Source organism: Chiloscyllium punctatum, chromosome 19, assembly GCF_047496795.1.
Source record: "Chiloscyllium punctatum isolate Juve2018m chromosome 19, sChiPun1.3, whole genome shotgun sequence".
NCBI lineage: Eukaryota > Metazoa > Chordata > Chondrichthyes > Orectolobiformes > Hemiscylliidae > Chiloscyllium > Chiloscyllium punctatum.
The window spans coordinates 68,988,183-69,001,627 of record NC_092757.1 but is presented as its reverse complement, the minus strand read 5'-3'; the positions used below and the strand labels follow the sequence as shown (position 1 = coordinate 69,001,627).

At 35.0% G+C, this 13,445-nt stretch overlaps 1 protein-coding gene across 2 annotated transcripts in view; it reads left to right on the top strand.

The window, feature by feature from the left end:
- The window catches only part of usp32 (ubiquitin specific peptidase 32), a 187,691-nt gene that overhangs the window by 152,929 nt on the left and 21,317 nt on the right, over positions 1-13,445 (top strand). For both annotated transcript variants that reach the window (XM_072589621.1, XM_072589620.1), the window contains exons 18-23: positions 73-154; positions 3,569-3,643; positions 5,256-5,394; positions 10,888-10,993; positions 11,463-11,636; positions 12,495-12,669. In XM_072589621.1, the coding sequence (XP_072445722.1) occupies positions 73-154; positions 3,569-3,643; positions 5,256-5,394; positions 10,888-10,993; positions 11,463-11,636; positions 12,495-12,669 (751 nt within the window). The remainder of the gene's footprint in view (positions 1-72; positions 155-3,568; positions 3,644-5,255; positions 5,395-10,887; positions 10,994-11,462; positions 11,637-12,494; positions 12,670-13,445) is intronic.

Below are 13,445 nucleotides of genomic sequence, written 5' to 3'. Positions count from 1 at the left end.
AATTTACAATGTTTGGTTGGTTGATTGTATTCTGTTGAGATTATCATTTAATATGATGTAATTTTTTTTAAGAACTACCTGGCATTACTGGATGATGAGGACCACACATTAGAAGATTTGAAAATTCTAGATGAGCAACACTTGGTGATTGAAGGTAAAGAGACAAGATTTTCAAGAAAAGCACAAAAATCATTAAAGTTAGCTAATGTATTTGATGATCTCAAGTGTAAATGAACATTTCATTTCTAAGTCATGGCAGTGATTCATTTCAAAACTCATTGACATAGTACAGAGTAAAATAACTTTAAAACTTGTCTTTGGCCTTAGAAACTGCATCCTCCAGCTTCCCATTTCTACTTATTAATATTGTGTTCTCATTATTTAAAGAATAATGATTATCTAGTACTTTGTGTGGGACTACCAATGTTATGGCACATCTTATTCCCTCACTGATTTAATTTAAGCATTTATATCTCAACGTTAATCATTTGATGTTTGAGGAGCTCGAGTTTATTTAGTGAATGCGAATAAAAGGTTTATGGAAATTTAACTGAAATTGTTATAATCGCATTGCTATCTATTGAAAATGCCAAAAACTGCTCATTAGAATCATTTTCTAGTTATGCATTGGGCCAGAAATAAGTTGACTTGGCTATTACAGACCATATGACGTAAGAGTAGAAATAGGCTATTCGCCCCATCAAGTCTGCTCCACCATTCAATGAGATTGTGGCTGATCTAAAAATCCTACAAGTTCCTTTTCTGCCTTTTTCCCATAACGGTCAATTCTGTTACTCATTAAAAATCTGTCAATCTCAGTTTTGAATATATTGAACAGAACATTTTCTGCAGCTCTCTGATTTTAAAAAAAATTCCACAGATTCACTACCTCTGAGAGAAGAAAGTCCTCTTAAATTTCTGACTCCAGTGGGCAACCCCTTACTCTAAAATTATGCCCTCTGATCCTAACCTCTCCCAGAGAAGGAAATAACATCTACATCTACCCTGTCATGCCCCTAATGAATCATTCCAATGATTAACAGGCCTGACCTATTCAATCACTGTTCTTAAGAACCTTGGATCAACCTCACGAACCTTCTGATTTCAGCATTTACCTCCTTTTGGTAAGGGAAGTAAAACAGTTCACTGTATTCCAGGTGGATGCAAGTCAAGTTCACATGTTGGCTTGTCAGAATGATTATCTGCAAAATCATTAAACTTAGACTGCACTCATTGATAAAATGTTTCAGCCTTAAATTCTGCTGTCTATCCCTTCAGAGTGATGTATAGATCAGCTTTCCATGATGATATATTGTTATTTTCCTCAGCAAATTTTTAAAAATCTAAACAACTTGCATTTTTTTCCTTCTCTGCAGTTTTCCTTGTCTTTTCCAATGCAGTATTAAATAACATGTGAATGATATATAAATCATTTCTGAAATTAAACTGAGCTGCCAGAGGAAGTGATGGAGGCTGGTATAATTACAACATTTAAAAGGCATTTGGATGGGTATATAAATAGGAAAGGTTTGGAGGGATATGGGCCGGTGCTGGCAAGTGGGACTAGATTGGGTTGGGATATCTGGTCGGCATGGATGGGTTGGACCGAAGGGTCTGTTTCCATGCTGTATATCTCTATGACTCTAAACTAATCTTAAAGACTAGAGCAAATTGTTTCCATTCAAGTCACATAATTTGAATGAGTCTGCAGTCTGCTGCTGCTTGGTTTATGACCATGTTTATAGAACAGATTATCTTTATAATTGCTAGATTTGTTTTAAAAGCATCACTTGAATCATGTGTTGCTACTCTGCAGAATACATCAGGCATTCTGAAATCCCAAATATGCAATTCACAGACTCATTAGCCAGTGTTTCTTCTCTGGGCATGCATTTTTAAACAACTAGTGAAAAATACAATCCCATGTTTCATGATTATTACACTTACTGTGACGTTGAAATTTTAAGAATAACTTGCAGTGCACTGTGAAATTAAAATATCTAGGAATTATCTAACGAGGAATGTCAGAACTTCTGGACAAAATACAAATTATGAAGGTCCTCCTAGTTCATCTACTGTCCTGATAGTTGCTTGATAACAGCAATACTGAAATTGTTGGCTAATCATAGCCATCAATATCTGTCAATTAATCTGCATTAGACCCAGATGTACAGACATACAATCTGTAAAACCTTGAGAAAGCTTATCCAAAATTATTTGCTACTCCCTGGCGCACTAACTAAATATTTGATTATAATTTGATGCTGATTTCTGCATATTGTCAAAGTTAACAGTTTTAACTGGAGGCCTGAGAATTTTACTCCAAGCTTTAACTCATGAATTTTCTTTCAGGGATGTCATGGCCTCCACAAGTATGAACACACCCATTTTATTGTACTTAGATCTATCCTTCTGCCTTCTGCTTTTGGAAGTGCAATGTATTGAATTGGTTGATTATTCATTTCATCTTAACTTGGAACTATTCCTACCAATTAGAAATTTTCAATTCTACAAAAGCAGCACACAACTTTCTTCATGAAATGATTAATTTGGTGGTGCATTTTGTGAAATAAAAGTTTTTTTTTATATTTAGTGACTATCTGGTTATTTTGTAGTCTGTTCCGATCTTATAAATTCAGGCACAGGGTATCATCTACTCATTTCTAGTTTCCCAAGGTGGTTATGGTACTTTAGATTCCTTTTGAATTGCAGCAGCCTTGTGCTGGTGAGTTTCTTTGGTCATAGTTGGGAATACCAAAATGTTCAAGCAGCAATGAAGAAGAGATATTTGTAAGCAGAATTTTAAGGTTCTTCATATGGTCAAGCGTACATTTTATTTTTCTAACCAGCTCAATACATAGTCGCATCTGTATATTTTGGGTAGTAGGTGAAATATAATTAAAACTACTAATGATTTTATTTTCATGCAGATGTATCAATATACTCTAACAATACAGAACATTTAGATTATTGTTTGAGAATTTTTTTAAAAATTGGGAATTTTGTGTAATTTATTTAAAATATTAGAAAAAATGATTTTGCTTCTAAGTCACAATAAATTAACATGTAGCATACAGTCGTAAAACCCTTGGTCAGGACAGTACAAATGATTTGGGGTTGGGGTTCAGGATCAGGGTGGAGGGAAATCTGCCTGTTGCATGATGGTGTTACATGTTTAAATTTATGTTCAGAACCATAGACTGGTTGAGGTCAGTCCAAGCCTATTCATCCAGGAGCAATGAATTTTTGATCTCAACTAGGTTTTGTTTATCAAGGAGAGATATTAAGTTATGTCCTGATTCTTCCACACATGAAGGAATGAAAGAATTGGTGGATCAGTTTTTTTTCTGGGCAATATTTTTAAAAACACTTCTTGCCCCTTCCTAACCAGCAGATCAAGAATTGAGCCCTCTGATTAGCATTGTGATGTGCATGGAACAAAAACAAGATTTTATAAAGAACTGCAAAGCATAAGTTCTAAATATTATGTCAAACAGGCTTTCCAGTTACTTAAGTATGAGCATTGTTACAGTACTATCAGCCTGATATCCTGCGTTTCTTATAATAGTTCGCAACAAAGATATGAGTTGGCCGGAGGAGATGTCATTCATTGCAAACAGTAGCAAAATGGACAGACACAAGGGTAGGTACAAATATAGAACTTTAGCTTTGAGGTAATATGATTTATTTCATGTTGTGGGGTCATTGAGCAAGGTAAAGTCAACTTTCACAATTCAAGATATTTATTTGAAATACTAAAACTTAAGCAAGCAAATTTCTTGTTTATTTTCTATTAATTATAATAACTAGTGGGTTTCTTTAAATTAAAGCTAAGGAATTTTGACTTGAAATATTATAAGTGAAAAATAGGAAAAGGAGCATAGACTTTAAAACTGATTTATAACGTGAATCTATGCTTTATTATAAATATTGGCTTTCCATTCTTTCTTGGGAATAATCATTTCTGATTGCAATTGCATAATTGAACATTGCTTAAAAAAAATGCCATTGAAGATTTTCATATTCCACTCATCAGAATAATGCAAGGATACCAAACCTCAGAGTGACAATTTATATTGCATGAGGATATTGATTGGTTGAAGCCCTGTCTCCTATAACATTGTCCCATTTTTTGAATGTCTGGTATTCCTTTTCCTTGCAGGGAAATATATTTGGCTTCTAGGAACTGCAAATGAGCTATTTTACTAAAGCTCACTTGGTTTTGTGAGAAGCTACATATATTCATATTCAAAAAGCAGTCTTTATCTGTCAAAAGGGAAAATGTGTACACTTGTTTGCCTTTATTGAATTAAAGAGAAAATGGGACAAGAGTTCCTAGGTGAATTCTCCATGGCAGGTCCTCAACCAGAGACCACATCTATCTGGCCTAGTGAGGACAAGCTGAGAAGCTTCAACAGCAATATTCAAGACTTGTAATTTGAGTAAATAAATGTAAATCATTTCAATTTGGCCTTACGTATAAATGATACATTTGCTGTGTTTGCTATTGGCCCCACAATTTTATTTCAATTACTAATTTCTATTCTAAAACATAGAAAGATATAGTTAAGTGAGGCTGGGTTCATATAGATGCGAAAATGAGCTGTTTTAGTTGGAACATTAAATATGTACGACTGCAGTGCTTGTTGTGTAGCACATACATTCAAACAAAAATTCCACTGGCAAAAAAACTGGAATTGTTTAGAATACGGTGATTCTAAAGAATATATATCACCGGGAAATGTGCTCACCATGTTTTTATATTAAGCACTAGATCTATGGGATTTCTTCAGATGCACGGTATTAATATATGGCAGACCTGCAAGTTGCTCTTTGTTTGTAATGCCACACTTTTATCTTATTACTTCTGCAACTTTTCACAAAGCAATTAATGTGATTTCTGATCAGAAAATTATTCCACTAACATAGTAGGCAGTTGTAATGGGTTTAATAATGTTTTATTATGGGTTCATACATCCTTGTCAGGGTGACAAATAAAATTCAATTACATCTCAGTAGGCATTTTACAGTATTCAAGGTCATTGGCATGTTTAATTTCAGATCTTTGTCAGGTGTGGATACCATTTCTGCTTGTTTGTTGCAAATTGATCTGTTGCAAGTTCTTTAATCACTTATTTATCTGGATCCACTTGGCAGATTTTTTTTATTCTCAATATTTGACTATTTCCTGATGTTTATTTGTTTCTTGATTGTTCTAAATCACATCATTACATATAATGCTTTTTTTGTTCTAGTTCCAACGGAAAAAGGTGCAACAGGGTTAAGTAACCTGGGAAACACATGTTTTATGAATTCTAGTATCCAGTGTGTCAGTAACACACAGCCACTCACTCGATATTTCATATCAGGGAGACATCTTTATGAACTAAACAGGTAAGGATTTTAATTTATCTATCTGTGGAATGTGAAATACACATATCAACTTTTTCTTTGTTCAATTCATCTTGAAATTCAATTCCAATTTGTACAGAAAAAAACAGCTGTTTCCTGTGCACTTTGATGCACCTAATGCTAGTAAATCAAAATATTCCATGATTGTGAAAAGAGGTAAGATCATACTAGATATGTTTTCTCCAGAGCTGATTTCAATGAAGACTGGAACTGTTCTGGTATACAGGGAGAATTTGTGAAATGTTTACTCGAATAGAAATAGTAGACAAAACGTCACAGGATATGTTTAATCATTGTTAAGGTATGGAGACTGCTGACAAGGCCAGTATTTACTGCCCATCCCTAATTGTTCACATTGAGTGTCTTGCATGGCCACTTTGGAATCTACCATGTTGACATGAGACTAGAAGTCAGAGGCCATTTAGGTAAGGAACATGAGATCCTTTCTCGAAAGGACATTCGTGAATTAGTTAGGTTTTTGTAACAGTTTGACAGCTTCTTGGTACTCTGCCAGCTTTTATTCCAAGATTTCTTTCCTTAAATTATTTCATACTTACATGCCAACACATAAGGCCTTTAATATTCATTCTCAGACTTGGCCCTTATACTACACTGGTATGCAGTGATTATATTAGAACAAAATTTTAAATGAGAAGAGTGAAACATGCACATGCTGAGCTTTTGAAATAAGAAAGAAACATGATAGAAAAATCCAGCTGCTTCATCGCTATCTCCAAAAAGATGGGTTATTAAATATTGGTTTCATTCAAGCAGAAAACTGAAAGAGTAGGAAGTGTTTTAATTGAACGAAGTAAAAACAGGGAGAGACACGAGAATAATGAATGTTATTTTCTGCTTTTACTATTTATTTAAACTGGTGTTTTTGAGATTGTTCTTTCATCTGAGTATTGTTCATGAACATTCAAAATTTCTCTCCACACCCTATACATCCAGGTTGATCAGAAATTGTCTGTAACTGTAAGATACCTGAATGAAAACTACCTTTTTTACAAAAAAAAGGCTGAAATGTCATCTTGTAGAAAGGTGTCATATTTTGGATTTATTGAAAATCATTTAAGATTAGTTTAAACTACACTTGTCATTTTGTTTGATTCTCTGCAGACCAGTGTAAGCTATGAGAAAGAATATGTATTAATTGGGCTGCAACTATTACATAGCAGGGAACTCAAGTTTCCTGTAGTGTTTATGTTCGATTTATAAGTGTAAAGTAACCATTTTCCTTGTACACTCTTTTGGGGAAAGCTTATAGAATAGGTGAATTACTAGTATACTGGTATTTGCTGTTGAGAAGAATTGAAGACATTAATTTTTATTTTTTAAATGCAGTATTAGTTGATTTGAAACCAAAAGAGAAAATGCTGGAAAATCTCAGCAGGTCTGGCAGCATCTGTAAGGAGAGAAAAGAGCTGACGTTTCAAGTCTAACTGACCCTTTGTTGATTTGAATTGTTTTTGAGCTAACTGATTTGCATAAAGACATCATCTATTTTACTTATATTTCCAATTGCAAACATAAATAGAAATTAGAGAATTTAGTGAAGGTCCCAATGCTAATCTCTGTGCACTTACCTCAACCCCAAGAAGAGCACACTGCTTCATATTCTTTATACATTGTTTTGAATTTTATGTATGGTCATCCCTATTTGTAACTGGCTTATAAAGGCAAATTTTGAATTAGTGGAGCTCTTGCATATTGATCCTTGGTATGATTATTGTGCAGCATTAAAACTATTAAGTCTTAGCGAAGATTAGGTCTTTGAGAAGATTTGTAGCTCAGTTAGAGGTCTGGATGTAAGTCTGCTCACTGAGCTGGAAGGTTTGTTTTCAGACACTCCATCACCATACTAGGTAACATCATCAGTGAGCCTCCGGTGAAGGACTGGAGGTATTGCTCGCTTTTTATTTATGTGTTTAGGTTTCCTTGGGTTGCTGATGTCATATCGTGTTCTTTTTCTCAGGGGGTGGGAAATGGGATCCAGGTCAATGTGTTTTGTTGAGAGAGTTCCGGTTGGAATGTCATGCTTCTCGGAATTCACGTGTGTATCTCTGTTTGGCTTGTCCTAGGATGGATATATTGTCCCAGTCGAAGTGGTGTCCTTCCTCAAATACATGCAACGATACTAGTGAGAGTGGTCATGTCTTTTTGTGGCTGGTTGATGTTCATGTATCCTGGTGTCTAGTTTTCTGCGTGTTTGTCCAGTGTAGTGTTTGTTCCAGTTCTTGCAAGGTCTTTAGTAAATGACATTAGTTTTGCTTGTTGTCTGTATAGGGTCTTTCAAGTTCATTAGCTGCTGTTTTAGTGGGTTACCATGATGCCAAGAGGTCTGAGCAGTCTGGCAGTCATTTCGGAGATGTCTTTCATGTAGGGGAGACTGGCTAGGGTTTCTGGACGTGTTTTGTCTGCTTGTTTGAGTTTGTTGCTGAGAAATCACCAGTCTGTGTTCATTGGGTACCCATTCTTTTTGAATACACTGTATAGGTGATTTTCCTCTGCTCTTCGTAATACGAAATGCAGTGCAAATCTCTTTTTGCTGTAATGAGTCAGTTCAGCATTCCTACTAGGTTATCCTTTTATGGTACAAACATAATGCTGGAATGAAAATGGTACATCATACCTTGTAGAATCAGTTAGATAATTCAAATGGAAATAATGTCCTGTGTACCAAGATCCCTTCAAAAATTTGAACTCTTCTGTCCCTTTCTGAATAATTCAAATCTGTTGTGCAAATAGTTCTGGAAATCTGCGTTTCGGCAGTGCGATTTGGCTATAGCATTGCTGAAGAATTAGGGAACGGTATTTTGGAAAATGCTTACCTTCATTGGCAATAGCGCAGTTCCAGCGGGGATTGGTCCGCTTGCTTAGTTCTGCGTATGCACCAATGTGTGTGCTGGAATCTCCGCACTCTTCTGCATCGGTGGCTGCACATGTGCGATATCAGTGCTGGTCTTCGTGCTGTTCTGTGCATGTGCGACATCTGCACTGAAGTCCGTGTGATATTCTATGATGTCACTACTAGTTTTCATGCTGCTCTGCGCATGTTCTGATGTGAGAGGTTCTGTACAAAGAGCAGTTTCCCTACATTTTTTTTTAATGTGCTGTGTTAAATTTAGTTTTGTTTTATTAATAAATATGATTTCAACCTTCATTCAGACTTTGCTATACTTTGCGCTAGACTTTTAGGTGATGTGAGTGATATTTTTTGCTGGTCTGCCCCTCTCCTCACTTTTCCTATAGGTCCCATTATTTATATTAAGCAATCTTCTATGAAGCTCGGTTTTGTAGGAACGCAACTACGCGTACTTGGAGTTGTACAGTTTCCTTTGGTTAAAAGTGCCGTTATGCAGCTGAGGAAAGGAAAATCTTGAGGGCTTTAATATGTGAAACACAGTCTTCAAAAATTAATGCTTAGAAATCTGCTGTAGGTTGAGAATGCTTTCATGATTTGGAGATGCCGGTGTTGGACTGGGGTGTACAAAGTTAAAAATCACACAACACCAGGTTATAATCCAACAGGTTTAATTGGAAGCACACTAGCTTTCGGAGCGACGCTCCTTCATCAGGTGATTGTCGCTCCGAAAGCTAGTGTTCTTCCAGTTAAACTTGTTGGACTATAACCTGGTGTTCTGTGATTTTTAACTGAGAATGCTTTAAGTATCCACCACAGCTCAGGGTAATGCACTGAGTTTCCTGCCTAGGCAGATTAAGGTCAATTAATGAAGGATAGCTTAAAGTTGATTTCTTTTCTCTCTGTAACTTGACAAGAATGTGTTTTCCTCCGTGTAAACAAATTGTAAACTGTCATTTACACTCTGTATATAAAAGCTTTATCATGAACTGTTATAATTGATTAGTTGACCAACTTGAACATTTTTTTAGACTTCTTTGAATTTATTCCTTTAAAGTAAGGTGTATATATTAAGTTGCCTGAAAAAAACATTAACATTGACATTAAGTCTATATAATTTTCCATCTAAATTGGATGGTGAGATGCTTTAACCATTAACTTAAACTGTAAAAATAACTCAAGTTATCTTTATTTATTACAATTTAAAGAAGGATATTCATTCAAGTTGTCATTGGCTGTGAAACATTGGCCAATAATGAGCAATTAGAAGCATACTTGAATTTTATAATATCAAGTAGACCAGGCAGCCAATTAAAGTCCATGACACTTTGTCACTTAAAGACACAACAGAGACTATACCTGTGCAGTGTACTGCCTAAAATTAAAATGATGTGGGTGTGACAAGATAATTGCATTGAATATATTTGTTGAACTTCATCGGTTTCCAAAGAAAATCTTTCTAAAACTTGACAAGGAGTATTCTGAACTAGATATTAATGTTGTATATATGTTTGGTTGGTTTTAGAAATTTCAGTGGAGAATAAATGAGTTATGAAAAGATTAAATGCTGCTAAAGTGTGTTTCTGAATATTCAAATTAGTCAATATTGTATCCAGTTGTTATTTTTGTGAAGCACTCTCAAACCACTTTGATTAAAAAAGAAAATTCCATTTGTTTTGAATATCTTGCCTTTCCACTACTTTTGCTGCTCTGATGATTTAGGAATGTTTGCTATTTATTCATTTTTTTCCAAGGATGAAACATTTGCAACTCAAAACTGATTCATATAATACCCTGACAAAGGTCTAGCAAAGCCTAGCTAGTAAGGATTAGGAAGTTCTCTGTTTGACAAATTGATTCCATAGTGCCTGATTATTACAACAGAACTGCAGCATGGTGGCTCAGTGGTTAGCATTGCTATCTCGCAGCGCCAGGGACCTGGATTCGATTCCAGCTGCTGGTGACTGTGTGGAGTTTGCACATTCTCCCCGTGTCTGCGTGGGTTTCCTCCCACAATCCAAAGATGTGCAAGTTAGGTGAATTGGCCATGTTGAATTGCCCATAGTGTTCAGGGATGTGTAGGTTAGGTGCATTAGTCAGGGGTAAATGTCATGGGTCTGGGTAGGTTACTCTTCGGAGGGTCGGTGTGGACTTGTTGGGATAAATGGCCTGTTTCCATACTGTAGGGATTCTATGATTCTGTGAACTGAATCACTAAACACTTAAAACGCTCTTTAATTTTTAAAAAAATAGTACCAAAGTTTAAAGGAAATAAACGTGTGCTGTGTATGTCCTGAGCAAAATTTTAGTACCCATTTTTAGATAAACGTTTAGGCACAAAAGGAATCGAGGATTGTGGGGAAGTGCAATTGATCCAGTGTTTCACTACGACTTCATTGAATGGAATAGCAGACTCTGGAAGCAAATGCTTTTTGGTTGTTGAGCTATGTTTTTAAATGTTTCAGATGTTAATCAAATAATCTAATGGCAACAAAAATATAAGTAATCTGTTAAATAATAAGTGACTTTTTTTTAGATATTATGCAATGAAAATGTTAAAGTGAGTACATTGTTGCAAGGTCAGTTTGACGGTCTGTGATTTACTGCAGGGCTAACCCTTTAGGAATGAAAGGTCATATGGCCAAGTGCTATGGGGATCTTATCCAAGAATTATGGAGTGGAACTCAGAAGAATGTAGCGCCACTTAAACTCAGGGTAAGGGAGCATATTATTGTAAAATATTTCAATGGATAAGATCTGTCGCATTGACCATTTGTTTTGTGAACGTTTTGTTTTTAGAAAAAAGTTGGTTAAGTAACAACAGTTACTATGAAATTAATGAGAAAATTAGCAATAAACCATTCTTCGTATTTATTTTGTGCTACCTTAACTGTTACTGTTAAAGTTTGTGTATCGATCAATGATATCAGATAGATGAAAGTGTTGGAGAGTGTGGCAGTGGCAAAATCAAGCATTGACTTTGCCTCGTGGATATAGTTTTTTTTTCACAAACCTGGAAAATAAATTTTAAAGTGGGAAACATGAACAAAAAGGGCAAATTTCAAAAGGGAAGACATAAGTGAGAACAGTGGTGTAAAACATTTCCTTGATACAATATAACCGTTTATTTTATGTTTGGCACAGAACAAACTACAAGTTTTGTTTTATCCCTTGTTTTTTTTAGTGGACAATAGCCAAGTATGCCCCAAGATTTAATGGCTTTCAGCAGCAGGACTCCCAAGAGCTCCTCGCATTCTTATTGGATGGTCTTCATGAAGACCTCAACAGAGTTCATGAAAAGCCATATGTTGAACTAAAGGATAGTGATGGTCGTCCAGATTTCGAGGTTGCAGCAGAGGTCAGTAGTTCTTTGTTCAAAACATTTAAATCTCAGATGATACATAACTAGTTATATAGTTTCTTACAAAATTGTGTACAAATTTAAACTAAGCTGAAGATTGATTATTTGTTCTGTAATTTTATGCATTGAGCATAAATAAAGTACCTGTAGAAATTTTGCAATCCATTGACTGCCTTTAAATTGGTACCTTTAAAAAAACATAATTTATGTCCTTAAGAAAAAAGAATTTTTGCTTATATTTTTCTTCAAATCACTTTCAATCAATGCATCACAATATCCACTAAAATAAGTATTTTCACTGATCTTTGAAAATATTATTGCTGAACATATTTTCACAGTAGGAGAAATCTGCCAGAAGTTATTTTGCATCTTGTAAATTACAGAAAAATACCTGGGCATTGATTAGAATTCTGAGTGTATTTTAGTGATTTGATGCATGATACCACTTGGGTTGATCCACAATTGTCCTGAGGACTACTGGAACCCTGCTACAGAGCTATACTGCATATTTAATTGACTGCAAGATTGTGCACTATGAATTACAGTCAGTTTCCTAACCTGCATACTCAGACAGATTTTTAATTACTTATATCAATTAATTACAGAAAGTTGTACAACTTATAATTTCTATGTAAATTTTTTTTTACTTGAGTAATGAATCAATCTTCAAATACTTCAAGATTAAAAAAATTGAATAGTAATGAATTTGCTGCTTCAGTGAATGGAATTTTTAAAAATAATTTTAATTATATAGTTCACAGTTTTAGACATCAAGATAGGTACTTTCAACTTCATTATTAAAGTATGTATTTCGTTATGTATTTCAGTTCAACTTTTATTTCTATACTCTTCTAGGCTTGGGAAAATCATTTAAGGAGAAATAAATCCATTGTGGTCGACCTGTTTCACGGACAGCTAAAATCACAAGTCAAATGTAAAACCTGTGGTCACATTAGTGTTCGATTTGACCCATTTAACTTCCTGTCTTTGCCTCTGCCAATGGATAGCTATATGCACTTAGAAATAACAGGTTTGTTAAACTTAATGGTTTTTTTAAAAGTTGTGGAGAAATTTCAACTTCGTAAAGAAAAATATTTCAGCCATTCATGGTGCTGCCTATAAATTAATTTAATCTTTTTAGTTTAGAGTATAGCTTTTTGGAATAAACCAAATGTTGATATTTACAAGGCTGTAAAGAGCACACCCTTCCTCATTGTCATTCACAAGCAATACAGAAAATAGTTTGACTTGAAAAGTCCACGCAAATTCTAAATGAAAGACTAGTCAGAATAGAAATTGTCATGATCTGACTTATCTCTTCCCTTTGCATGCAATATTTTCTATCTAGTAATGCTTCAGCTAGTGTTCAGTGGGTCATTCTTCATCACTTTTCTGTCCCTAGTGTATTATCTCCATGATAGCCTGATTCATTTTTCAGTCACTTTACAATAGCCCTTCCCTTTCCTGTGACATCTTTCCATGCAAATGCAGGATATGTAAAGCTGCCCTTTTACTTCTCCTTTCTCACCATCAATGTCCCAAACACTTCTGAGTGAAGTCTTTTTTTTTGTTTTCACTTTATATTACATACATTGCTCATCAGGAAGTCTCCTTTACACTTGGGAGATTAAAGGTGGACTGAGTGTAGACCTCTTCCTTCATTCCCATGAGAATGACCATGAGCTTCCTTTCATTTCAATTCTCTACCTTGATCCCACTCTAATCTTTCTGTGTGCTACAGTTGTCCAATGAAACCCCCATCGCAGAAATGGTTAAAAAAAAATTGAACCTGTGATATCTGACATT